The sequence below is a fragment of the Pseudorca crassidens genome, chromosome 2, assembly GCF_039906515.1.
Source record: "Pseudorca crassidens isolate mPseCra1 chromosome 2, mPseCra1.hap1, whole genome shotgun sequence".
In the NCBI taxonomy this organism is placed as follows: domain Eukaryota; kingdom Metazoa; phylum Chordata; class Mammalia; order Artiodactyla; family Delphinidae; genus Pseudorca; species Pseudorca crassidens.
Genome location: NC_090297.1, coordinates 28,830,801 through 28,855,980, shown reverse-complemented (window position 1 = coordinate 28,855,980; position 25,180 = coordinate 28,830,801). Strand labels below are relative to the sequence as shown.

Below are 25,180 nucleotides of genomic sequence, written 5' to 3'. Positions count from 1 at the left end.
TACTGCATCCCTGGCACAGAAGCCCACTGCCTGGTACAGGGTAGATGTAACCATTTGTGTTAAATGAATAAATGACAAAAAGGAAGGCCACAGGCAGGATGTCTAGGACTGATACCAGGTAGGGATGGATATCTGCAGGCCCCTGGCTCCTCAAGTTCTTCTTAGAACTCAGGAGGCCACATGCTCCCAGCCCCACTGCCAGCCCCAAGAAGAGACAGCACTGGCAGAATTATTCTCATTTTATTTCTGGAGAAATTTGATCAGATGCAATAACACTGATTCCAGGCGAGGGCAGGGGGCATGGGTACTCCTAAAGCAACCAGTATCCTGTGGCCCAAGGTGCCCCCCATCCCCAGACCTGGGTTCCCCCTCAGTCACAGTTAAATAGAGGGAGGAAGATCTCCCCAGGGAGTCTTGGGAGGGTCTGCCTCTTGCACCCACCCCTCCACGCAGAGGAGTCTGAGCACAAGCTATTTACAGTATTCACATCCACTGTACCCCACCAAACCAAGGCAAATACTACAGGTAGCGCTTCCCCGTGGGAGGAGGCCAGAGAGGCTGTGAGTGTATGTGTGTGTGTGTGTGGGGGGGGGTGTCCGCGCGTGTGAGCACACGAATGCACTGAGGGGCTCCAGCCAAAGAGACATCAGTCTATAAGGTGCAGGTTAAAAATAACAGAGAGGACCCAACCCTCAGGGGCCCAGGCCACTTCCAGCTTTGTTCTGTCTCTTTCTCTTGCAGACATCCTGGTAGATGACGCAAAGGAGCCCTCATAGTTGTGCCTGGATCCAAGGCAACCCCTTAAAGGACTTCTGGGAAAAAAGCAGGAAAGGAAACAGTCAGGGGAAAGCAGGCTCCAAGCTCAGATGGCTGGGGGTCTTCAGGGCAGAGCTTGAGAGGGCCTCTGGCAGAGCTAGGAGAAGAGAGGGCACGGCTGAGGAGGCCAGGGAAGGCTGCTGGGAGGTATAGATATAGGTCCAGGAGACAGGGAAACCTACCTGTGACCTGCGGGGCCTGCACCACAGCTTTCTTGAGGAAGGCTTCTGCCTCTGCGAAGGGCAGGAGTGCCTCTGGAGTTCGGCCCAGACTCTTGTCCCCAGAGGATCCCTTAGGGGAGAAGCCATTCTCCTGGTGCGCTGGGAGAGGCTGCAGGCCATTCACCAGGGACCCCGGCGACTCCTTGTTTGGCAGGCTGTGGATGCAGAGGCCAACGCTTAGGCACCTCCCATCGTAGGACAGCCCAGGTACCCCACAGCGCCAGCTTGACCTTGCCTCCCTGCTCACGGCCCCTGGGGTTGGGAGCTGGTACCTCCACTGAGGCTCCTGGGGGGCCAGCTCCTCTTTCTGCACAGCCTCCTTCTGCAGCCCAGAAGACCGAGCCTCCATGGCTTTCACAGGGTCTATCCCTGGGAAGGAATGGCCACCAGTTAGGGGCTGGTGAAAGGATGAGGTCTGAGGATCGGGATGGAAACGAGGGGAACAGGCCTTTACCTGGGCTGGAATTGTTGGCCTTTGCCTCCTTTCTGTCCTGCTTCTGCTTTGAAGAGGAAGAGCAGTCAGGCTCAAGGTGATATCTGGCCCCATCCCACTGAGCTGCTGAATTCTTCTCTCCCCAGCCCAGACCCTGAGCAGCCTCCCAGACGGCCTCCCTCCTCCACCCTGGATGCCTTTCCCCAACCTCCCTTCCTCACTGGACCTCCACTCCCAACACCGCTCTTGGGGGCATCCTGACCTTGGTTTCAGCAGCTTCTGACTTCCGAGTCCTCTTCATGATTTCCTCCAGGCGCTGTTGGGAAGCCCCACACCAGTTAGGCCCAAGACCCGCCCTAACCCTCAATCTCCCACCAGCTAGTCCTGGTCCTGGAGTTTCAAGGCCCTTCCAGCTCGTATCAATTCTTTCCAGGCCAGAAAGCCGACCTCACCCCAACTCCTTCTTGTCCTACCCTCTACAAGTCCAAGGCAGGGCCCACTTCCCAGCCCCACCAGCCCCTCCAACGGAGTGGGGACTGAGCCCAGGAGCTGGCCCCGCCCACTGGGACCAAATCCCGCCCACAGAACTCCCGGCCCGCCGCTCTGTACACCTTTTTGCGCTCCTGCCGCTCCTGCTCTTCGCGCTGGAAGTGCTTTTCCCGCTCCAGACGCTGCCGCTCCGCTTCTTCTCGGGATCGAGCTTCGGCCTCCTCTTTCTGCCAGAGAACCCCGTGAGCTTTAGGCAGCCGGCCTCCAGCTGTCCCTCCCGGTCGGCCCCAGGCCCGCCACGAGGAGGCGCCCGCGCCCCGCCCCGCGGGGGCACCTGCTTCTGCAGCCGCTCCAGTTCCTCCTGCTCCGCCTGAGCCTTCTCCCGGGCCTCCTGCTCCTCCCGCCTCCTGGCCTCCGCCTCCCGCTCTGCCCGGGCCTCGGCCTCCCGAGCCAGCTGCTCCTCTCGCATTCGCCTGGGGGACAGAGGAGACGCAGGCTTATCCCCAGCTTCTTCCCCAGCCCCTGTAAAGGCCTCCTCAGTCCCCGAGGGCGTGCTCACTTGTCCCTTTCTGCCTGCAGCCTCCGCTCCTGTTCCTCGCGCTCCCGCTGCTCCCGGGCCTGGCGCCGCTTCTCAGCCAGGAGCCTAGTGGCCTCTTCTCGGTCCGTCGTGCCAGCCATCGGTTTGCCAGGGGTCACCAGGGGAGCAGGGGCTGGGGGTGAGGTCAAGACTGCTGTATCTGGAGCGGGATCCAGGACCAGGAATCAGCACACACCAGCACAGGCACCTCCATCACCCCTGCATGCCCCAGTGCCTCCTGGACCTCAGGGCGATCCCGGCGGCCCACCCGCCCAACTCCTGCCACCAACTCAGAACAGTGAGGTCCTCCTCTCTGGCAGGAGCCTCCTTTCGCCAATACCCAGTCCCCAGGCATCTCTGGCAGCCCACACCTCTGACCGCCTGCCCCTCACAGGCAAAGCTGGCTTCTCTGCCCTGCCCACCTTTTGGCCTCTTCTCTCCTTGCCCACCTGCAGGGATCTCTGTGGGCTGCTCCTCCTGGGGCTGGGCTGGGGTGGGTGAGGGCACAGGCGAGGGTGCGGATGAGGCTGGGGCTGCAGGCTCCTTCTCGTCAAGGGCCTTGCCCTTGCTCTGGTTCTTGTCCTCAGGCCCCGCCACACTGAGGGTCTCCTTTGCCTCATCCTTCCTCCGAACCCGCCCCTTGGGTGATGCAGTGGTACCTCGGGGGGACGGTGGTTTTGGGGGCAGAGCATGACCTGGCCCTGGGCTGAGGCAGGGAGAGGCAGGCCTGTGCCAGGATGTGGAGGGAGAGGATGGCCGGGCCTTGGATTTGGGACTGGGAGAAAAAAAGAAGAGTTAGACCTTGAGGGCACAGAGTGTCCACGCACACATGTACACACTTTCAGCATGTCACTTCCTCAGGGAAGTGTCCACCCCAGGCTTGGGTCAGCACCCCACCTTATGTGCTCTCACAGAAACATAAAATTTCCTTTTAGAGCATACATCCCCGTTTGTAATTACATATTCATTTGTGATTCTTTGATTATTGTCTGTTTCCCCAATAGCCAGTAAGACTAATAAGAGCAAGAACTAAGCCTAGCGACTTCCCTCGTGGCGCAGTGGTTAAGACTCTGCGCTCCCATTGCAGGGGGCCTGGGTTCAATCCCTGATCAGGGAACTAGGTCCCACATGCATGCCGCAACTAAGAGTTCACCTTTCGCAACTAAGGAGCCTGCCCGCTGCAACTAAGAAGCCCACGTGCTGCAACTAAGACCCAGGGCAACCATATAAATAAACATTAAAAAAAAAAAGAACTAGGTCTGGTTTGGGTCACGGAAACGCCCTCAGCACCCAGAACAGTACCTGGCAAGGACCATTCATGCATCCAGCAGGTATTTGTTGAGTGCTTACCAGACGCCAGGCACTGTTCTAGGTGCTAGGGTACTTCGGTGATCAAAACACTCCCCCCACCCCCCAAAAAAATCCTCCCTCAAGGAGCTTTCCTTCCAGAGGTGGGTGCCTAACACATATTTACGAACGAATGGCTGCCTGGCTGGCTGGCATAGGCAGGCGGTGCGCCCCACTGCCCGGCCCACCTGAACTCCGCGTTGCCAGTGGAGAGGCGCGCGCGCGGAGAGGCCGGCAGCGACTGGCGCTTCTTGAGGCTGCGCTCCCGGGCCAGGGCACTCTTCTCCTTCTCGTTTTCCCGCTCCTTGTCCTTCTTCTCCTTTTTCTGCACCTGGGGACGAGGGTTAAGGAGAGCGTAGAGAGGGGGAGCAGAGATCAGAGGCGCCCGCGCTGCCCTGGATGGGATCCCTGTCCCCGCCACTCACCAGCGAAGCCTCGGGCCGGAGGCGTGCCGGGGCAGGGCTGCCCCCGGCGCTGGCCTTGCGGCGCTCCCCGGCGGGGGCGCAGCGGTGCCCGCTTCGGGGGGCGCTGCACGGCGTCAGGGGGCTGGCGGAGGCCGAGCGAGGGCACACGGGCACGGCTGCGGAGGGATGAGTGCGGTCGGGGCGTGGCCTACTCACGAGGCTGGCCCCTGTCCCGCCTCTCGAGGGGGCTCTCCCAGGACCGTGGCCCCTACCCTGGTCCCGGCCGTTTCGGGGCAGGGTGACTGCACTGCGACTCCGTGCCAGGAAGGAGAGGGTGGGCGTCATCAGACGGTCCACAATGCTGCTCTCCCATGGGCTCAGCTGCAGGCTGCGATCTAGGGGGAGATGCCGGGAGAAGCGGGTTACCGCAGGGCCAGAGCAGGCAGAGGCATCCGGAGACCGCCAGGTACCACCCCCATGCCGAGCTCAAGGAGTCTCCTCCCCCAGGAGGCCTCTCCCCCCCGTCATGGGGGGTTATACAGGTCCGTCCTGGGGTCTGACCTCCACTGCAGACCCAAGCAACAAGACACTTCCCATGGCAATGTCCTGCAGGGCTAGAGGGTCCCCTCCTACCACTCTCCCCAGGTGAAAGGGTTCCGCACTGTGAGTATAGAGAGGAGCCACCCAAGGTTGGTGGCGGACCCAGCTGCCCACTTCCATGTCCCACTTCCTGCTCTCAGAGGGCTGGCCTGGCGAGGCATGCCCCCATGGATCTGGGACAGTGGGGTTCCTTGTGCTCCTCTGACTGAGGAGAGGCCCCGCTTTCGTGCGTCCCATGCCAGGGAGAGGCTGCTAAGGGGCCTGGCTGCCCTGGGCCACCCTGCTCTGTCCCCTCAGCTGCTGGGTTATTTTTAAGCTTCAGTCAGGTGGGGTTGGTAACAGCAGCTGATTTGGTTGCTAGGCAACAGAGCAACAAAATAAAAGCTGGAGAAACTTATAAATAACTCCTACCATGGCCCCTTCACATGTGAGCACCAGGGCATGGTGCGAACACAGGGGCTGTGCTCCCCTCCTTGGCCAAGGCTCTGGAGCCAGCCAAGGCCACGGCTGGGGCTCTGAAAGCAGAGAAGGCAGGGTTGCATGGGCCCTCCAGGGTGGAGTCAGAACAAGAGGGCTCCTCCACACACGGCACCCAGGCTCGTCGGGTACTCGGGGGCAAGGCCACCTGCCTAAGGCTGGCCTAGGCCAGCTGGCTGTGGTTGGAGACGAGGCTGCCTGCCCATTCCCACCCTCCACCGCCAGTCCCACCCCCAACCCACCTGCTCTCGAGGCCCCAGCCAGGCTCTCTGCCTGCTGGGTCACTGCCCTTTGTCTCTGTTCTCCCCTGTGGGGCACACCTCTGTTCTCAGGGCCCAGACCCAAATGCCGGCTCCCCCGAGGGGTGCAGAGCCCCAAGTGGGGTCGAGCGGGGATGGAGACCTGGGGTATGTGAGGGCTCCTGGGACCTGGGGTTCTTGCTGAGCTCTGGAGGAGGCTTGGTGGGGACTACAGGAGCTCTGGAGGGAGGAGGGCTGGGCCTTCTCTTACTTCTACTGGGGGAGTTCCAGAGCGTGGCAGAGGACTTTGAGAGCCGCTTGTTGATTATAGAGTCCACGTGTTTGGGCAGGTTTACTGCCGACACGGAGCACCTGCTCCCACCTGGAGGGGAAAACACATGGCATTAGGGCCGGGCCGGACGGGAGCCAGGGGGGGCACTGAGGCCTTCCATGCAGGATGCTCCGCGGGCAGGAGGGGACAGGGAGGAGTGGGCAGGCTAGGAAGGGGAGGAGGAGGCAGACTCGGCTCTGAGAGGATGGGGCGGGGTGGGGGGGCGAGGGGGTGGTTAGGTGACCAGAGACAGCCTGGATTGGGGGAGCCGACGGAAAAGGAACAGAGGAAGGAGATGGAGTAAAACTAGAGAAACTACAGCCTTCCTGGCCAGGAAGTCACTCCCTACGGCTGGGTGCTGCAAGCCCTCCCCCATAACCACCCAGCGTCGGCACTTGCTGGCACTGCCCAGCCAAGGCTCTATGGCTACAACACCCACGGTACTGGGACAAATGCAGAGACGTTCCTAAACAGAAGAACCCACGGTCAAAGTCACTCACACAAATCCACATAGTCATAGGGACACACAAAGACAAAGACGTGCAGGCCCGGGCATATAGAGTGATAGGTACCTCCACATGCATGCGTGTGTGCAGACATGCACAGATACAGAAACAAAACACCAACGGAAAGAGGGTCAGACCCAGATGCACACAGGCACAGATACATCGAAGCAACTCAATCATATTTGTAACAGCTAGCATTTGTTGGATGCTTACCGTGTACCAGGCACTGTGCTGGGCACCACACACATGTTACCACACTTGATCCTCCCCAACATCTACTTACAACCTCGGAGGCAAGTAGTACTGTTATCCCCATTTTACAGATGAAGAAAGTGAGACGGCAAGAAGTCAGAGGTCACACCACACGTGCCAGAGCTGGGATCCTGACCCAATTCCATCTGACTTGGGAACCCACACTGAGGTACACAAGGCCACAAACACACCAAGGCAAACACATATTAAGACACACAACGCACAGATCCATGAGCACATACACCAAAAGATGCACAGTGAGAAATACTGAGTCTTGCCATTACATAAAGACATCCAAACACAGCGGTACATACATGCCAGCAAAAAGACCAAAATCCGCGATGGCCCTACGTGAAGAAAACTCAGAGACAAAAATCTACCTTCCAAGACAGATACATAAGGGGGTGACGGTTTTCTTTAAACATCCAGTGTCTGCAGGGTATTAAAGTGCTCTTCTATGTTTCAGCAACTAATAGCAATTGACAGGAGCAAAGAAGGCTAATCTAAAATGACAGAGGTTTGAGGAGCGAACCAAATGAAGTGACTCGACCTCTGACTTGCTAGTGGAAGTCCTTGTAAAGGACTTGGGTTTACAGATCATTCCAGAAGGCACAAGTCACACGAAACAAGGCATACCTGCTGCAGGGAGCTGCCAGCTCCTTGCACTGAAGCTGCTCCCTTCCCCCACCTCTCAGGCCCCAACCTCCCCCGCCCACCCTGCGGCCCCTCCTGCGCACTCACTGGGCTTCCGTCCTGGGGAGCTGTGGTGCAGGGCCCCTGCCCAGGACCAGCGCTGCTGCCGGATTTCAGCCCACGTCTTCTTCACTGACCGCTGGATGGCTGCTTCATATCGCTCCTGGTGAGGAGGGGGCAGAGGGGAAGGGTCTGGGCTCAGAATCATTCCTCCTACCTGGGAGAAAGGCCATCTCTCTCCTGGGACAATGCCTCCCCCTATGATTGAAGACAGTTTGCAACAGATCCCTTTCAACTTGTTCTTGGGGAGCTTTTCACTGTTCTTGACTCATTATCTGAGTGTATGAGCTGTTTCTCTGAGGATGGAGCGGGACTCTCCGTGCCTGGGACTCCCAGGTGGGCCACTGGCACGGGGGTCCTGACCCCTGGAGCTGTGTTTGCTTTTAGCCTGAGGACCCGGGGCAGGGCCAGGCTGCCTTTTTCTTCATATCTTCATGGTGCTCAAGCCAGGGTTCTCCTAACTAGGAGCTCACTCAGCGCACTCAGACAGACACATCTCTGCACACCTATACACACACACATACGTGTACTGATAGCACAGGGTTACAAGTGCTCACCCTGGCGTGTACAGAACCAAACACATCTGCACAGATGCCCAGATGTAGTACCCACGGCACACAACTGCAGACACATGAACACAGATGTGTATACACACTAAGCCAGGGTGCAGATGTGCGCACACACATGCACACAGATCCACGTACACCTGGTCAGAATTCAGCATAAACGCACCTTGTTCTTCTCCAGTTTCTGCCGCTGCCGCTCCTCCAGGGCTGCTCGGCGCTGCTCGGCTTTGAGCCGCTGCTCCTCCAGCCGCCGCCGGCGCTCCTGGAGCTGCTTCTCCCGCAGCACCTTGGCCTTCTCCTCCTTCTCCAGCCACACCGCCTTCTTGGCCGCTGTGGAGAAAGGAGCCCCGGGGGGCGTGAGCAGTCCTGCAGCGCCGGCCCAGCAAGTGTCTCCTCCAAGTGGCCTTGCCTGTTCCTCTGACCCTGGGGGGGTCTTCCCCCTGCCTGCTTGGTGGGGAGGTGCCTCTGCTCTCAGACTCCCCCCCTCAAATTGAAGGGCATCCTGAAGATGGGTTGAGACCTCAGAATGAGGGCTTCCCCAACGGGAGGCCTGTTTCTCCCCCATTGGCCTCATGGTCTCTGGGCACCGAGGGAGAAACAAGCTCTTTCGTGCCAGATCCCCGTCTGACTTTGGGGTCTGCTGTATCGATACTCATGTATTGTGATTAGGAGCATGAGATTTGGGGTGAGATGAGGCTTCTGGGTCTGAATCTCAGCTACGCCACTAGCTGTGTGGCTCAGGCAAAGGATTTCATCTTTCTGAGCCTCTGTTTCCCCATCCTCAGAATGGGTAGAGGGTTAAGTGGGATAAGCGTACCGCTCTTAGCACAGTGCACATAATAAATGCTCCAGAAGTGTTAGTGTTACCAATAGGATGTCGATGGTGGTGACGCTGAAGAAGATGCCACTGCTTCCCACACACTTACCCAGGTACTTGGCCCGCTCTTCCCGCCGCTCCTTCGCCAGCTTGTGTCTCTCTCCTGCCTTCTTTGCATCTTAATAGAGGGAACAAGAAGAGGCTTAGGTCAAGAGCCTCCCCCAAGACGGCAGTCAGCCTCAGGGCCCTCCCTGAAGGCCTCATCCCATGCCTTTTCTTATCTCCTCCAGGTAGAGACTCCTCTGGCTGGCATCATCCAGGGCTGGGACTGGGCCCAGGACTAGGGACATCACACATACCTTGCTTCGCAGGAGGGCTGTCGGCAGCTGACCCTGCTGTTGGGGATGGCTGGCTGCTCCTTCGAGGAGGCCTGGCATCCCGTGGGCCTGTGGCTGGTGGGGTGGGTCCCCTGATCTTCACTTCTGAGAAAGGGGACTCTTCTTGCTTCGGGGCTGGCCTAGGCCCTACCAGCTCTGGGGGGCTTTCTGGTTCCAGTGGGAGCTGCTTAGGGCCAGTGGTGTTCTTCATGGCGGGAGGGGTGTCCGGGGGAGTGTCGGGCACCAGGGCTGACATCGGTGGTGGTGGCGGCGGCGGGGAGGGGTCACCTTCTGGAGAAGGTCTTGGCTCTGGAGGGGTCCTGGCTGCCACATCTGGAAGAACAACACAAGAGAGGAGAGAAAGTCAGATAGAACATCTGTGCCATCAGTTCAACATGCAGCTCTCTCCCTTGTCCAGCTGATATTCATTCATTCATACATGTTTATCGAGTTCCTTCCATGTGCCAGGCCCTCTTCAGATACTAATGATATAACGGTGAGAAAATGGCCACAGTCCCTGCCTCTGTGGAGCCCACACTCTAGCAGGGCAGACAGATAGATAGCTAGGCGATTACAGTATAGAATAAGTACTATGTCTGGGGTAGCAAAGCAGAGATGGTTGTTAACCTATATTGGAGGGGCTTCCTGCAGAAATTATAGCCAAGCTGAGGTCCAGGATGAGCTGGAGTTGGCAAACCAAGGAAGAGAGGGTTCTGGCTAAGAGAAGAGCATTTGCAAAGGGGCAGAAGGGAGCAGGGTGTATCGGAAAAGCTGAGAAGTTTGTAGTAGTTGTTAGTGCACCAAATGGTAATGATTGGTTTCCATGTCTGCCTCCCTCGCCTTTCTGCTTTACCTTGGGGTCACAGTGCCCATCCCAAGGCCTGGTGCTCAGGGGCTGCCAGTGCTGGGCACAGTGGGATGCCCGTGTGGAATCCCCAAAAGGGTAGGCAGCCAGCGACATCCCCTTTGTCATCTTTTTTTCTTTCCCAACCACCCTCAGATTTCTTCTTTTAAGACACTGATATTTCAGGGTCCCTGTAAAAGACACCAAAGTGCCAAGTAAGGAAAACACATGACTTGGTGTATACGTGTTCATGCAAACATGTGAGCACAAGTACACTATAGCGCAACAGAAGGACTGGCTTGGGAGTCAGCCTGATGAGGGCCTGATTCCGACTTCACCACCCCAAGACAGGAAGAGAGGGCCTGATAACCTTGGGGAAGCCACTCAACCGCTCTAAGCCTCAGTTTTCATACCTGTAAAATGGGGACTGTAAGCCCAAGCTGATAGGCGTGTCAGTGAAGCGCCTGGAACAGTTCATGTGCCAGCGAGCAACACTTCCCTCTCTTTTCCTGTGGGTCTCATGAAGCTGCCAAAGGAAGCCTCTGCGTGTTGAGCCCTGGTACCATCTACTGCTGCCCTCTGGGCACTGAGGGGATTGGTGGGGACACAGCCACTGCCTGGGCGTAGGGATCAGGGCCAGGGTCCATGGAAAGGTCAATCTAAGGAAGCATTTTCCGCTCTCGCCAGGTGCCTCCACCATGCCGGGTCCTCTGCTCTAGGGACGGTGGCCCTCTCAGGAGGTGACAAACTCCCCACCCCTGTGGGTGACAATGTGGATGCAGGGAGAGGACACTCCCCAGGAGTCAGCTTTGGAACTCTGGGGACCCTTTTCAGGGAGACGGGTGTCCAGTGGGCTCTGAGGAAGACAGGCTGTTTGAATATGTGGCCTCCCCGCTAACTGTGTGACCTTGGGCTAGTTACAGACCCTCTCTGTGCCACAGCTCCTCCTCTGTAAAATGCAGACAGTAGGACTGTGATGAGTGTTAGTGACAACAATGACCACTAACGTGTGTATATTTCTCGAAGGCTTCCTATGTTGAGAGCGTTTTACACGTATTAGTTTTAATCCTTATGACAATACTTCTGAGGAAGGCACTATAAATATCTCTTTCACACAGAGGAGGAAAGTAAAGCAAAAAGAGGTTAAGTAAAGTAGTTTGAGGTCGCTCAGCTGGGAAGTGAAGGAGCCTGGACTTGAACCCAGTGTTTGTCACCACAGCCCACGCTCTTAGCCCCACACCCTCCTGCCTGTGTCAGGCAGTATGGGGTAACACATGTTACACAATGAAATTATCTGAGGCTCACACTATTTGCCCCTCATTCCTTCCCTTCCAGCTTCCTGGTCTCCAGGCAAGAGCCCCAGCTAAGGCCCTTTTCCCCCAACGGTCCCTCCAACTCTGCCAGCCCCTAGGCTCATGACAGCTCTCACCAGACCAGCTCCAAAAGGCTGCCTGGTCACTGCTAGTCGACTTCCCAGCCACCCGCAAACTCCTTTCCAATTCCAGTGGGCAAAAAAACTAGTGGCAACCATTTAGTGAGTGCTTACTACATACCGAGAGCTGAGCTGGGCCCTTTGTATCCCCATCCTGCATCTTCATATGAGCTCTGAGAATCTTATCCCCATTTGACAGATGAGACGATCAAAACTTACCCCACTAAGTGATTTGTCCAGGGTCATAGAACTAGTATATGGCAGGGGCAGGACTGAACCCAGGACTGTCTGGGGCCAGAGGGCCTAGGTATGTAAGTATCAGTACAAAGCTTGAAGGCTGAGGTTGAGGCCTGCTTATTGCCATCCTCCCAGCACCTGTGCCTGCTACCTGTGTTGCAATGAAAACTGGTAGGCGGCTGCTTGTCTGCACTTAGGCAAATCACACCCACCAAGCAAGACAGTGAATTTCCAACTAGCTTCTGACTAGCCCTGTGAAGGGAGTCTCGGAAGAAGTAGAGGGATGAGGCCTGGAAGGGCCTGCACCTGGGCATCAGATGCAGCGAGGTGGAAAGGTCTTAGGCTTCGGAGTCAGACAGGCCTGAGTAGGGAATTCCAGCTCTGCTGTGGGACCTTGGACAGGCCCTGAACCTGTCTGAGCCCCAGTTTCCTCAGGCTGGGGCCTATGGTGTTGGGACCTATGGTGAGTAGGTACACCACCTCTGGCACCTGACAGGGGCTCAGTAAGCAGCCTTGCTGGAAGAATTGGTCTGCTTCTTCCCATCTCTGCCACAAGCGCCCACGTGGGTCAGGCCTTCACGCCCACTGCTCCATGACACTGCTCTTCTCAAGGTCACCAGTGACCTCCGCATTGCTAAGTCAGCAGCCACTTCCTGGCCCTCGTCCTGCTGACCTATCAGCCGCATTTGACACAGTTGATCCCTTGGTGCTTTTTGAACACTTTTCTTCAACTGGCTCTGAAGACGACAAGCTCTCCCGATTTCCTTCAACTTGCTGGCTGTGAGTTCTCAGGCTTCTTTGCTGGTCCCTCCTTAACTTCCTAACCTCTTAGTACCGGAGTGCCCCAGGGCTCCGGTGAAGACCTCATCTCTTTTTGGTCTACACGTACTCTCTTGGTGATCTCATCCAGACTCACGGCTTTAAATACCATTGCTCTGCTGATGACAACCAAATTTTTACTTCCAGCCCAGACGTCTCCCTTGAGTGCCAGTTTAGCTCATGCAACTCCCTACTTGACACCCCTGGATGTCTTACTGACAATTTTTTTTTTAACATCTTTATTGGAGTGTAATTTTTTTACAATGGTGTGTTAGTTTCTGCTGTATAACAAAGTAAATCAGCTATACATATACGTATATCCCCATGTCTCCTCCCTCTTGCATCTCCCTCCCACCCTCCGAATCCCACCCCTCTAGGGGGACACAAAGCACCGAGCTGATCTCCCTGTGCTACGCAGCTGCTTCCCACTAGCTATCTGTTTTACATTTGGTAGCGTATATATGTCCATGCCACTCTCTTACTTCATCCCAGCTTACCCTTCCCCCTCCCCGTGTCCTCAAGTCCATTCTCTATGTCTGTGACGCCCCAAATTTAACATCCAAAACTGAGCTCCCAATCTTTCTCCCCCAAACCCTGCTCCTCCTCCAGTTTTCCCCATCTCGGTCAATGGCAACCCAGTCCTTCCAGTTTCTCAGGCCAAAAATCTTGGAGTCATTTTAGAATCTTTTCTTGTCTCACAACTCACATCTAATGTCTCAGTAAATCCTTTTGGCTCCACATGCCAAGTATACTCTGAATCCAGTCACTTCTATCTCCACTTCTATCATCGTGGTCCAGCCACTGTCATCTCTCATAAAAGCCTCCCTGCTGCCATTCTTTGTTCCCCTTTGGTCTTCTCTCACCATGGCAGCAGAATGATTCTTTTCAAGTATAAGTCAGATCAGGAGTTCCCTGGTGGCCTAGTGGTTAGGACTGTGGGCTTTCACTACCGTGGCCCACGTTCAATCCCTGCTTGGGGAACTGACACAATCCTCCAAAGACGCCCCACCTCAAGGGAGGAAAAAACAAAGGCATCACAATGGCCTCCAGGGCCCTTGGGGATCCTCACCCTCCAGCCCATTACCTCTTGGCCTCCTCTCCTCCTCCCCTTCTCCCCCTGCTCCGTCTCTTCTGGCCACTGTTCCTTATTTGTGACAGGCATGCTTCTGCCTCGGGGCTTTGCCCTCGCTGTTCCCTCTACCACAATTCTCTGCCCCCAGATCCTGCATGTCTCACTCCCTCACCTCCTTCAGATCTTTACCCGTATGCGACTTCTCATTCGAGCCTTCCCTGATCCCCTCCTTAAAACTACAAACTGCAGTTGAAGTCTCCCTCCCCTTTCCAACTGTATTCTTTTTCCTTCCAACTCTATTTTCCCCAGTAAGCATCAGTAGCACTTTAACACAGTCTCCCACCCCCAGAAGGTAATCTCCACGAGGGCACACATTTTTGTCTACTTTGTTTAGCTCTTCTATTTCTAAGGCCAACAGAGCCTGGCACACAGGTGCTCCACAGCTATTTGTTGAATGAATGTATCAATGAACTCCACCCTGGCAGATACCATCAGCACCTCTCTTCCCTGGATGACTGCAAATTCCCCCCACTGTCCTACCTGCACCCTTTCCCACTCTGCTCTTCACTGAGCAGCCAAAGTAATTGTTTCCAAACGCAAATCTGGCCATGGTACTCTTCCCCACTGGAAGCTTCACAGTGACTTCTTGTTCTGAAGAGAAAGACAAAATTCTTGAACCCAGGCTGCAAGTCTGGCAGCCTGAAGCCCCTGTCTCCCTCCCTACACCTCTTGAGTCCCCACCTCTGCTCCCCTGTTCCCCACTTGCTCTCTACACTCCAGCCACACTGACCTTTTAATTCTGATAGCCTTGCACACTCCCTCTGCCACGGGGCCTTTGCACATGCTCTTTTCCCTCCGTCTTTTCTTATTTAACTCCCATTCACCCTTCAGATCTTCGCTTAGGCATTATTTCCTCAGGGAAGCCTTCCCTGGCCTCTCCGAACAGGGTAAATTCCTTCATTATATATAGTCATGGCTTCATGTGCCTCTTGTTTGGAGCACTGTGACTGTTACGGTTTTATACTTCCTTGTTTGGTCCTTTTGTTATTGTCAGCCTCCCCCTAAGGGCTGGGCCGCATCTGCTCTGCTCGCCACTGCTTCAACAGCAGCTGCTGTGGTGCCCAGTATGTGGAGACCGTCACGAAATGCTGCCGAGTGAGAATAAAGCACTGTACCAGGAAGCCACCCTTGCCTAAAGCAGGTGCACAGAGAAGGAGATTTTTACTCTAATAATGAGCAAACCCATATTGCAATTTCTTGCAAAGGGATAAGCACTTGAAGGGAAGCAAAACAACTCCCCCTCAGTTGAGTTTGGGCAGCTTCTTGGACTAAGGTAGTCAGGGAGAAGTTAATAAAAGTAATAATGAGTGTTGACTCCAGCAGTTCAACAGGAAAAACTTCCCAAGAGGCAAATAGCACGTTTGGAATTCTTCTTCTGACCTGGAGGACTATTGACCCCGAATCCAAATATTTTCCTCAGAATTATGCCAACCCTGATGAAATATCATTGGGACAGTGTTATTTGGAACAAGTTATGTTAGCCAAATTAATTCCTTGGTTAATTATCTCTATGGTGTGGTGTGGTTAAACCAATATCTGATTATTTCCATTTTCAATCATCAAATGTGATCCTTCAGCCACCTCCTTTTATTGTATTTTTGTGTGTGTCGAATTGTGAGGTTTTATTTTGCTGTGCTGATATCTACCAGAAGTATTTGTTAAGAACTGGATAAGTGACAGATAGTTTGTATTCATTTCTTGGCACAAAGAGCATTAGCAGGGCAAAGGTGCAGGAGCTGGTTGCAGGGTCAGTAAGTCTAGTCTTCTCAGAAAACCCAAGAAGGACTGCAGAAAGATCAGGGCCGAGTCTCTCGGAGGGCCTGTCACATGTCTCAGGGTGCTTACTCCCATCTCCACCCTCTGGGCGCTGGCAGGCCTTTCCTCTCATCCCTCCCCAACAACTGCTCCTGGGCCAAAACTCCTCTCACAATACCGATAACTCAGTCTGCCCTTCTTGTCTGCCTGCTGCCCCTGCGAGAGTTGGTGGCGAGAACCCTTTTTGCAGCCCAGAGCTTTATACAGGACCTACCCAGCACAGAGTAGGAATTCTGTGTCTGTTTAATGAACGGATGGATGGATGGATACACTGTGGATAACATAGTAAAACCCCAAGCTGCTCCGAAGTCTAGCCTCTCTAACCCTAAATGTCTTCACCATATCAGAGCCTTGTATGTGCCCTGCCAGCTCCTCAGCCCAGGAAGGGAAACACAGCTGAAGCCCTGCAGTACACCAGGCACCTTCCCTTATCTCATCTAGTTCTTATTACAGCCCCAAAGGGAAAGCGCTATAGGGGCCCCCGTTCCCCAGGTGCAAACACTTAGACAGGTTAAGTGAACTGCTCACGTCAGTGTCGGAGGTAGGACAGGGCCCAAGGCTGTCTGATGACAAAACCCTTATGTCACACTGTTTCTGGTGGGTGTCACATCACCCCTCCCTAAGGCTCCTGCCTGTTCCCTGAAGAAGGAAGTGATTCAGTGGTTCCCCTGGGGAGGTTTCCCCCATGAAGATGAAGGGTGCAGGTGGGGCAGGCAGGCACTGAGCTCAGAGGGCAGGAATGCAGGGAAGGCAGGCTCCTGCCCAGGCTGGCCACCAGGAGCCAAGAAGTGGGGCACCTGAGCAGGTATGAGGGCGAGTGGCCCTCCTCCAGGAGGCTGAGCGAGGGAGTGCCCAGGGGAGGGGCTGCACAGACAGCAGAGGTCAGCATCTAGCTGACCCCTATCCAGAGCCTTCCTGGCTCTCGTAGCAGCTCCTTAGGCGGCAGCATTGCATCAGACACACGAAGGCAGGGAGGCCGACAGAGGGGCAAAGACACACACGCAGACAGAGGGTACACACTGCAAAGAGAGAGACCCAGACAATGTGGACAGAGTCTGCATAATGGCGAGAGACAAGACGTGTTTCTTTTCTCTCTCCTGTTACATACAGAAAACAGACCTACTGGGATTCAGAAATCTGAGCGCGCGCACACACACACACACACACGCAGTCAGGCACCCCCTCCGAGGCATAGACAGAAACCTCAGAGATTCATACAGCACTCGGGGACGTGATGTCCCAGTATATTTACACAGCCTCATCCAGGTCACTTCGGCCCTGCCCCTCTGGGCACTCCTTTACCTGGGCCCAGGGAAAGTCCAGGTAACTGCAGCAACAGCTAATGCTGTGTCAGGCACAGCTAGACACCTTAAAGCTTCAGTCCTTTTCATCTTCACCACAATCCTATGAGGTCGACATTATTACCCCATTTGACAAATGAAATAGATTCAGAGAGATTAAGAGACTTGCTGGTGAGTAGCAAAGCTGGGTTTGGGTCCCAAATCAGGGTGACAGTCTGTACCTTCACTCTGCTACCCAAAGGGGGCAGCCTCCTGGGTTTCCTCTCCTGGAGAGATCTGGGCTGGGAGGATGGGGTGGGCAGGAAGGACAAACCCTGGGAGATGCCTGATCATGGGGCTGGGACAGAGGGGAGCCTTAGGGGGCAGCATTACTCCCAGCCGGGACAGAGCTGAGCCAGCTCTGAAAGGGAGTGAACTAGGAGAGGGACAGCCTGCTCCAGTGGTCCTCCGAACCTGGGCCACAGGCCCTTCGCAGCAGGGCACTGGGGCCAAGCCGTGGGCCTCTGTGGGTGATAGAGCCGGGATCCCACCTGAGACTGCAGATCTGAAGAGCTCTCTGGCCGGGGTGGCAGCCATTGTTCCCGGCCTCCAATCAGGAGCACCCACTTCCTGTTATTTTAGGCGGCAGGAAATGACCCCATCCCACAGCTTGGGCCCTCCCTCAGCCCCAGCAGGGCTGCCCACGCTGGGGCCTAGAAGCTGAGGACAGAAGCCCAGACTCAGGCCAAGGCCTGAGGATGGCCTACTGGCTGAACTGTCACCACTGCCTGAGTCCAGGGCCTCCTTCTGGTCCCACTTGCTCAGATTCCAACCCAGCAGGAGGCACAGAGGACCCAGGGCTCTGCTGATTCTACCTCTGCTTGCCAGAGAAAAGCTCACAGGGTCCCTAAAACCAAGATGCCCATAGAAGACCAGTCATGCAAGGACAGGCCAGACTCTATCACCAGCTGGCTTGGCCATGCTAATTCAGCATAGAGGTTTGGTGCACAGGCTTTAGAGTCGGATGGACCTGGGTTCAAACCTTGCTTCTGCCAGTAGCTAGCTGTGTGACTTTAAGCAAATTACTTCCCTCTCTGAGCCTCATCTATAAAATGAGGATATGGGACTTCCCTGGTGGTCCAGTGGGTAAGAATCCGTGCTTTCGCTGCAGGGGGTGCGGGTTCGATTCCCGGTCAGGGAACTAAGATCCCACATGCTGCGTGGCACAGCCAAAAACGAAAAAGAAAATTTGAATAAATAAATAAATAATAAAATGAGGCTAATACTAGTCCCTACCAGGATAGTTCTGAGAATCAAATGAGACAATGCACGGGACGTACTAAGTGCTATGTGTGGCACAGAGAAGGTCCTTAATAAAGACCTGTGGGAGATAAGTAGGATCACCAGGAGGGTCTATTCTTGGCCCATATCTCCTCGTATAACTGGGGAGGAGCACTAGATACCAGGTTGTCTACCCCCTACCATGCTCTCTGCTCCCCTCGGGGCAGAGCTGCAGCTGAGAGGTGATGATGGAGATGCTGAAGGCTGTGCCCTGGGGTGCCAGGCAGAGCTGCCACCTCCAACAAAGCTGCATTATCTGGGCTGGCTCGTTGGCTGCCTTACCGGCCCCAAGGCCCAGTGGGGACCCAAGGACATGGTCCCCAGCTGCTTGAGGCCAAAATCCCAACATTGATCAGACCTGAGACCTGCCCTGACCACCCTCAAGTGCCACCACCCCAGCCTGGGCCCTGCTTTCAGCTCCTTCCCTGCTCCCTCAGCCCTTCCCCACCACCAGCTGATGCCCATCCCTGAGGAGGAGGAGCTGGGGAGTGAACTGGCCTGGTGCCCCTTCCTCCTTATTTGCATATGCATGACTGCACATTAGGGGCTCATTAGAGGCCTCATTATTGGGCCCACCAACCCAGGGAGGGACAGAAACTGTCAGTGGGAGCTGCCAGCCGGGCTGGCTGCTGTATGTAGAGAGGCAGTCCATCTTCTCATCCATTCAGGTCCACCTCAAATGCCTCCTCTGTGAAGTCTTCCACAAACAGATTCCACCAACCACTGTATCACTGTTACACCTGGACTTCCCAGCAGTGAACACATCGGTTTCCCCCACTGGGCCAGGAGCTCCCTGAGGGTAGTGACTCTGATTCACTTCTCTGCCATCTGTACAGCCAGCACCAAGCTGGCACATGGCGGGCAACAGTATGGCTGTGCTGGATGGCTGTACCCATCCCCTGGGTCTCTCTCCTACTCCCAACTGCCCCACTTCAAGTACGGGGCCCTCTGTTCCCCAGATACAGCCTGGCTCATGTCTGTCTAGAACGCACCTCCCCCTTGCTCTCTGGCCTACATTTACCTCCTGAAGTTCTAATTAATGACACCTCCACCTCAGGCCTCTGAAGGAATTAAAAATAATAACAACAAAAATAAATAGCGTTTATTGAGCATTGACTACGTATCAGGGCCTCTCCTAAGTGTTTTACGCGTTTCTCTAACTTAATGATCCCAATGTTTCTATGAGATAATGTCCAGCATTATTGTCACTTTATCAATGGGAAAATTTAAGACTTAAGCAAATTACCTAAGGTCACACAGTAGTAAGTTACGAAGGGGAGACTTAAACTGTTTGATTCCAGAGTCTACACTCTTAAGCAAACTGACTCCCAATTCCTGCCCTCACTTCCTCCATATTTCGTGCCTCCCTGCTGGCACCAGTTCCGATAAGCATAACGACAGCAATGGCAATAACACTGTATTGCAGGTGTCTGTGTGCCAGGTTCCTTTAGGTACATCACTTCTGACCCTCACATTAACCCCACAAGGCTGATAATACTACCTCCATTTTCCAGGGGCATAAACTGGCCAGAGGAGGTTAAGTCACTTGCTCCAGTCCAAACGTGACCCCTGCTGCACGCTGCCTCCTGTTAATGCTCAGTGTGCAAAGGGAACTCAAAGAGGGCAGGAATCACGTCATACGCACTCGGTGTCTCAGACCCATGCCTCAAACTCTCACAAGGGCACGTGTAGTGGACAATTCCTTTACTCCCTGGAAGCTCTTGACTCACAAGGGCCCTTGTCACCTTCAGCTTCTCTGTGTAGGGACCAGCCACCATCCTGACCCAGGTTCTCATGTAACTCCATCTAGGTCCCTATGTGTAGAAGTCTTCCCAATCCAGGACCCTGTATGCAGGACCCATTCAGGCGCCCCCCAATACAGCCAAGCATCCCGCCCATGCCCTCACGTTCAGTCCAGACATCCCACTCCAGTGCCCTGCTTATAAACCAGCTACTCACTCCAGCCCTCATCTCTGGCCCAGTAATCACCGCCATTCAGGCCCCGATGTACACACCAGTGCCAGAGACCCTCAGCTGCAGAGGGCCAGTAAGCAGATGGAAGTGACCCAGCCTAGGCCTCCCTGGGTCCCCTCTCAAGCTCAGCAGAGCCAAGACAGACCAAAGTGCCATTGTTCCAGCACAGCCTACAAACCTCCCGAACCACACCAGTCTGACAGCCTCCCCTTTGCGTCCTCCAGCTCCCACACCCACAGGATCCCCTCCGAGCACCCATACTGGGGGAGGATCCCACCCACAGCCAAGCGGCTCCACCTTGTCCTGCGCTCTCCGCACCCACAGACACTGTTTCATCCTGGGCCCATGCCCCAGGGGGCAGGGAGGTGACAGGGATTAGGCTCTAGGACTCTATGGAGGTGTGGGGTTGGGGCCACCTCCCCCCTGAGTCAGTGGGAACAGGACTTAGGTCCTCAGAAATCAAGCTCTTCCCTCCCTTTCCAGGAAGAAAGAGAAGGAGAAATCCCTCCCTCCAACCCCAGGCCCAACCAGAAACCTGTCCCCACCCCCTCATCAGCTGCTCCCAGATCCGAAAGGGATTTGCAGAAGTCTTGGGCACTGGTGGTTGGTGGGGTGAGGGGAGGGGAGAGAGCTTTGATGGTCTGGGGCCTGGAGAGAAAGAGAAAGAGAAAGAGGGAGGGAGAGAGAGAGAGAGAGAGAGGGAGGGAGGGGCAGAGAGAGAGAGAGAGAGAGAGAGAGAGAGAGAGAGAGAGAGTGTGTGTGTGTGTGTGTGTGTGTGTGTGTGTGTGTGTGTGTAAGGGGGGGTAGGTATCAGAAGCCTCAGCCTGAGGAATGATGTGGCAGGTCCCTGGAGTGCCGGCCTCAAGCCTTCACCTCATTCTCCAGGGAAAGACTCAGGACGGGAGAGGCTGGGAAGGAGGGCACCAGGGTAGACAGATTTACTTCTATCCCCTTCCTCCCCAAATCGGCCTGGGTGGGCTCCAGAGTAGGCCAGGCTGCAGGGGAATCGGCCCACTCCCCAGCTCCCGCCCTCGCCCCAAACAATGCCGCCTCCCCCTCCCCCTCGCCTTTATCCGGCGGGTTACTTGGCAGCCGCCGCTAGAGACCTCCCCTCCCCTCTACTCCCCTCCCGGCCAGCCCGCAGCAGCAACAGGCCCTTTGCGCGGCAGCTGGAGGGATGGGGTGGGGGCGAGGTCTGGGCCAGGGCCTGGGAGTGGGGGGGGCGCCAGGGCCTAGGCTTCGGTATGCAAGGCTTCAGGCCTGAGAATGTGGACCCCCGACACACACGTTCAGGTTGGGGTCACACGTGCCCACCGGGGATGGGGAGGGGACAGACGCCCCAGCTCAGGAGAAGAGGATCTTCAGGGCCTGGGGTGGAGCGGGAAGAAGGGTAAGGGCAGGGAAGCCGAGGTGGCACTGGGCTGGGGCGGAAGGGTCACCAACAACTCCACATTGGGTTCCTCGCGGATCCTGGCGCCCAGGACGTCCCAGCGCCCGGGATGGGGGAGGGGGCAGCTGTCAGAAGATGCGTCGGTGGCCCAGAGCCGCCGACGCCGCTGCAACCTTTATTTTTGAACTTCCAAGTGGTCAGAGGGCTCGGCAGGAGAGGGGTCCCCGCCGACCGGGCCGGCCTCATCCTCGGCCTGTCCGAGGCCCCACGATCCCCTTCTCTCATCTCGCCTCTGGCATACCTGGGGCTGCGCCGGCACCGGGCTCCGAACGTGAGCCGCTCTCCATGGCTGCGGCGTCACTGGGGAGTCTTCGGGATTTCAGCAGCGGCGACGGCGGCGGCGGCCAGCGGCCAGGATAGGGGTCCCGCGGTGCATCACGCCCGGCCCGGCCCGGCGGGCAACGATTCGAAGGGCGGGGGGGAGCTCCGGGGTAGGTCGAGGCTGGCTCGGCTGGTGGCCTGCGGGTTCGGAGTCGCCGGCCGCCCAGTGTCTGTCGGCTCCGGCCGCGATCCTGCTCCTCGCCCAGCGCCGGCCCAGTCCCCGCCGCGGCCCAACCCTATTGTACCGCCCGGGCTGGGCCTGGCCTCGCCGCTGGCGCGTACCAAGTTGGACGCAGGGAGGGCCACCCCCGCAGTGCCCGGGACCTAGCGGCCGTGAGCCCGCCCCACCCGCCCCGCCCCCGCCCTGGGGGCGCGGGGCCTCGAGCCTGGGGACGCGGCCGCCACGGAGAGGACGTCACGGCTCCCGGAGGACGCCCGTCGAGCTGTCTCCCCCTGCGGCGGCGCGTTGGTACGTGCCGCTGCGCGAGGCGACTATGTAGGGAGCGCTCTGGTGACTCACCCGCCGCTAGGACTGGGGGGAGCAGGGGGGAGCCGGGTTGGAAGCCCCCAATCCCACCCTGGAGCCTGGAAGCTCCGGCTCTGGGGCCTTGGCGGCAGCTTCAAGTCCTCATTCTCTCCCAAACCCACCTCAAACAAAATCCTCCCGGGGGACGTCGGGAGACCTGAAGGAGGGTCGCAAGGAGACCCCTAAAAGGGCTATGCTTTCTCTCCCCTGGTGATGTTTGGGGTGGCGAGAGGCCCGGCCCGGGAGCCTTGCTGCCGCCCTTCCTCCATCATCCTACGGTTGGTGTCTTCCCTGCTCCTCTGGGGTAATTACAGGCCTGCACCACCGCTTTACCCAAGTCTCTAATCTGCTGGGTCTCTCCCGGCTCCAAACTGGGTGGTCCTGACCCTGAACCTTCCCCAGCCCCTTCAGACGACCCCTTCCAGCTCCCCGGAAGGATTTTCTCCCCTGTGTCCTGTCGAAAGAGTGAGTGAGTCCCTTCTGATTCCCCTTCCCCAAGAAGTCCTGCTTCCCAGCACGGGGGAGTGGATCCCCGAATCCCCTTTTTAGTGCCAGCTGAGGTAGGGCCTCATGCCAAGTCGGGCCCAGCCTGGGCAGAGAGGCGGAAGCTTGCTGGGAAGGTGGATCGATGACGGCGCTTGCTGCAGGGACTGACTGAGGGGTGGAAGGAGCAGATGCAGCTGGGCCCTGCGCACCCAATCCCTGCCCTTTGTCCTGACCTCCAGAAGGTCAGTTGTCTAGTTCTCCATCGCCCAGAGATTAGGCCCAGCGATATGTTGTCCTCCTGCCCCCCTTTCCTGCCAGTATCTCCTTCCTTTGAGCAGCTCCAGAGAGCAGTCATTTCAAGGGGGAGGGTTGGGAACAAAAGGTTCTGGATCTCAGGCAACCTGGGAGCAGACTGTCCTGGGAGGAGTGAGTAGATGGGGGACTGAACCCTCTTCGAGGGCCAGGGACGGAATACTACCTTGCCCAGTCCAAAAACATTAGAAAAGGATGATGCTAGAAGGTCTGCAACTGGAGCTGGTAACCTTAAGCTACTGTCTTAACTTTTCTGAAACCCAGTTAACTCATCTATAAAATCAGGAAAATAATAATACCATGAGGTATCATGGGGTCGCTGTAAAGGTTAAATAAGGCAACACAGATGAAGTGCTTAGCACAGAGCCTGGCATATAGGAAGTGCTTAACAAATATGATGATGATGATGGGCATTCAAAAGTAAACGCAGGACCTTCCCTGGTGGCGCAGTGGTTGAGAGTCTGCCTGCTAATGCAGGGGACACGGGTTCGAGCCCTGGTCTGGGAGGATCCCGCGTGCCGCGGAGCAACTAGGCCCGTGAGCCACAACTACTGAGCCTGCGCGTCTGGAGCCTGTGCTCCGCAATGAAAGGCCGCGATAGTGAGAGCCCCGCGCACCACGATGAAGAGTGGCCCCCGCTTGCCACAACTAGAGAGAGCCCTCTCACAGAAACGAAGACCCAACACAGCAAAAATAAATAAATTAATAAACTCCTACCCCCCCCCAAAAAAAGTAAAAGCAGATTAGGATGAGGATCAGATCCCCCATCTTTGTTGTCAGCCATCCCATCTGCAGGGTGAGGGGACCATGTGGATGGTAGAGTCCAGCACTGTCCTTTGTGAGGTCAGAGACCTCAGGTCCTGCATCTTCCAGAGCTGACCAGGCCCACACTGAGCCAGGTAGTGACTAGACTCAGAATTCATGAACAGAACCCAGTAGGGGAGAGCCATCTGGGATGGTTCTTCCCCACCCCCATGCACAATCTTGAGGATACAGTAGGGACAAAGACATATATTGGTGGGAATAGTGAGATACCCTCTATAGCTAGAGCTCAAGAATAGTAGAGGGGGAACATGCCACGGAGCAACTAAGCCCATGAGCTACAACTACTGAGCCTGCGTGCCACAACTACTGAAGCCCACGTGCCTAGAGCCTGTGCTCCACAAGAGAAGCCACTGCAATGAGAAGCCCGTGCACTGCAACGAAGAGTAGCCCCCACTCGCCACAACTAGACAAAGCCCACGCACAGCAACAAAGACCCAACACAGCCAAAACTAACTAACTCACTAAATAAATAAATAGAAAAAAAAATAGTAGAGGGGGAAGTGGGAGCTGAAGATGAAGAGATAGGCCAGGGATGGCCTATGTAGGAGGATTTGAATGCCAGTTGGCATCATGATCTACACTATATAGATATTAGGGAGCTGTTGAAGGTTCTTCAGAAGGAGAAGAGTGAGCAGTGCTTTAGAACTGGAAATCCTCCATCATGTCTAATGATCTAGGATTGACTTTGAGGAGCCCCCTGCAAAGAGACAACATATGGTATTAGCCTACTCGGTGGTTCTCAACAGAGGCAATCTTGCTCCCCAGGGGATATTTGGCAATGTTTAGAGGCTTCTGTGGTAGTCACAACTAGGGATGTTACTGGCATCTAATACTTAGACACCAGGAATGTTGTTTAACATCTTGCAACGCACAAGACCACCTCCTGAACAAAGAATCATCCAGCCCAAAATGTCAATGCTGCCAAGATTGAGGAGCCCTTCCCTAGACTGAGGGTGGAGACACCTGCACCTACCTCCTCGCAAAATGCTGGTGGTGGGGACATCTGGGAGTTAGACAACTTGATGGGCAGTTCTCCTGGCCAGCCCCAGGAGGCTTCCTGCACAGCGAGTCCTGGGAAGGTGACTGAGGGGAGCCAGGAGAGCACCGATGTCCTGTGATTGATGCAGTCGGAGTAGGCATATGGACTGGGCTCCTCTTCGTTTGCCCGCTAATTGACCAGG

At 55.9% G+C, this 25,180-nt stretch overlaps 1 protein-coding gene across 7 annotated transcripts; it reads right to left on the bottom strand.

Moving 5' to 3' along the window:
* Nucleotides 1–221: 221 nt before the first annotated feature.
* MAP7D1 (MAP7 domain containing 1) lies at nucleotides 222–22,218 on the bottom strand. 7 transcript variants are annotated; one of them, XM_067725494.1, is made up of 18 exons: nucleotides 21,771–22,215; nucleotides 9,188–9,538; nucleotides 8,938–9,006; nucleotides 8,178–8,341; nucleotides 7,434–7,548; nucleotides 5,875–5,985; nucleotides 4,560–4,682; nucleotides 4,309–4,463; nucleotides 4,072–4,214; nucleotides 2,959–3,311; nucleotides 2,519–2,696; nucleotides 2,294–2,432; nucleotides 2,082–2,186; nucleotides 1,733–1,786; nucleotides 1,492–1,537; nucleotides 1,310–1,406; nucleotides 999–1,192; nucleotides 222–812 (listed from the first exon to the last, which is right to left on the bottom strand). In XM_067725494.1, exons 1-18 carry the CDS (start codon nucleotides 21,814–21,816, stop codon nucleotides 802–804), a joined length of 2,454 nt encoding a protein of 817 aa, XP_067581595.1. In that variant the 5' UTR covers nucleotides 21,817–22,215; the 3' UTR covers nucleotides 222–801. The 7 variants fall into 7 exon arrangements, with proteins under 7 accessions (XP_067581595.1, XP_067581596.1, XP_067581597.1 ...); XM_067725495.1 differs by having other exon boundaries at nucleotides 2,986–3,311; nucleotides 21,771–22,207; XM_067725496.1 differs by having other exon boundaries at nucleotides 1,492–1,534; nucleotides 2,986–3,311; nucleotides 21,771–22,200.
* Nucleotides 22,219–25,180: the final 2,962 nt, after the last annotated feature.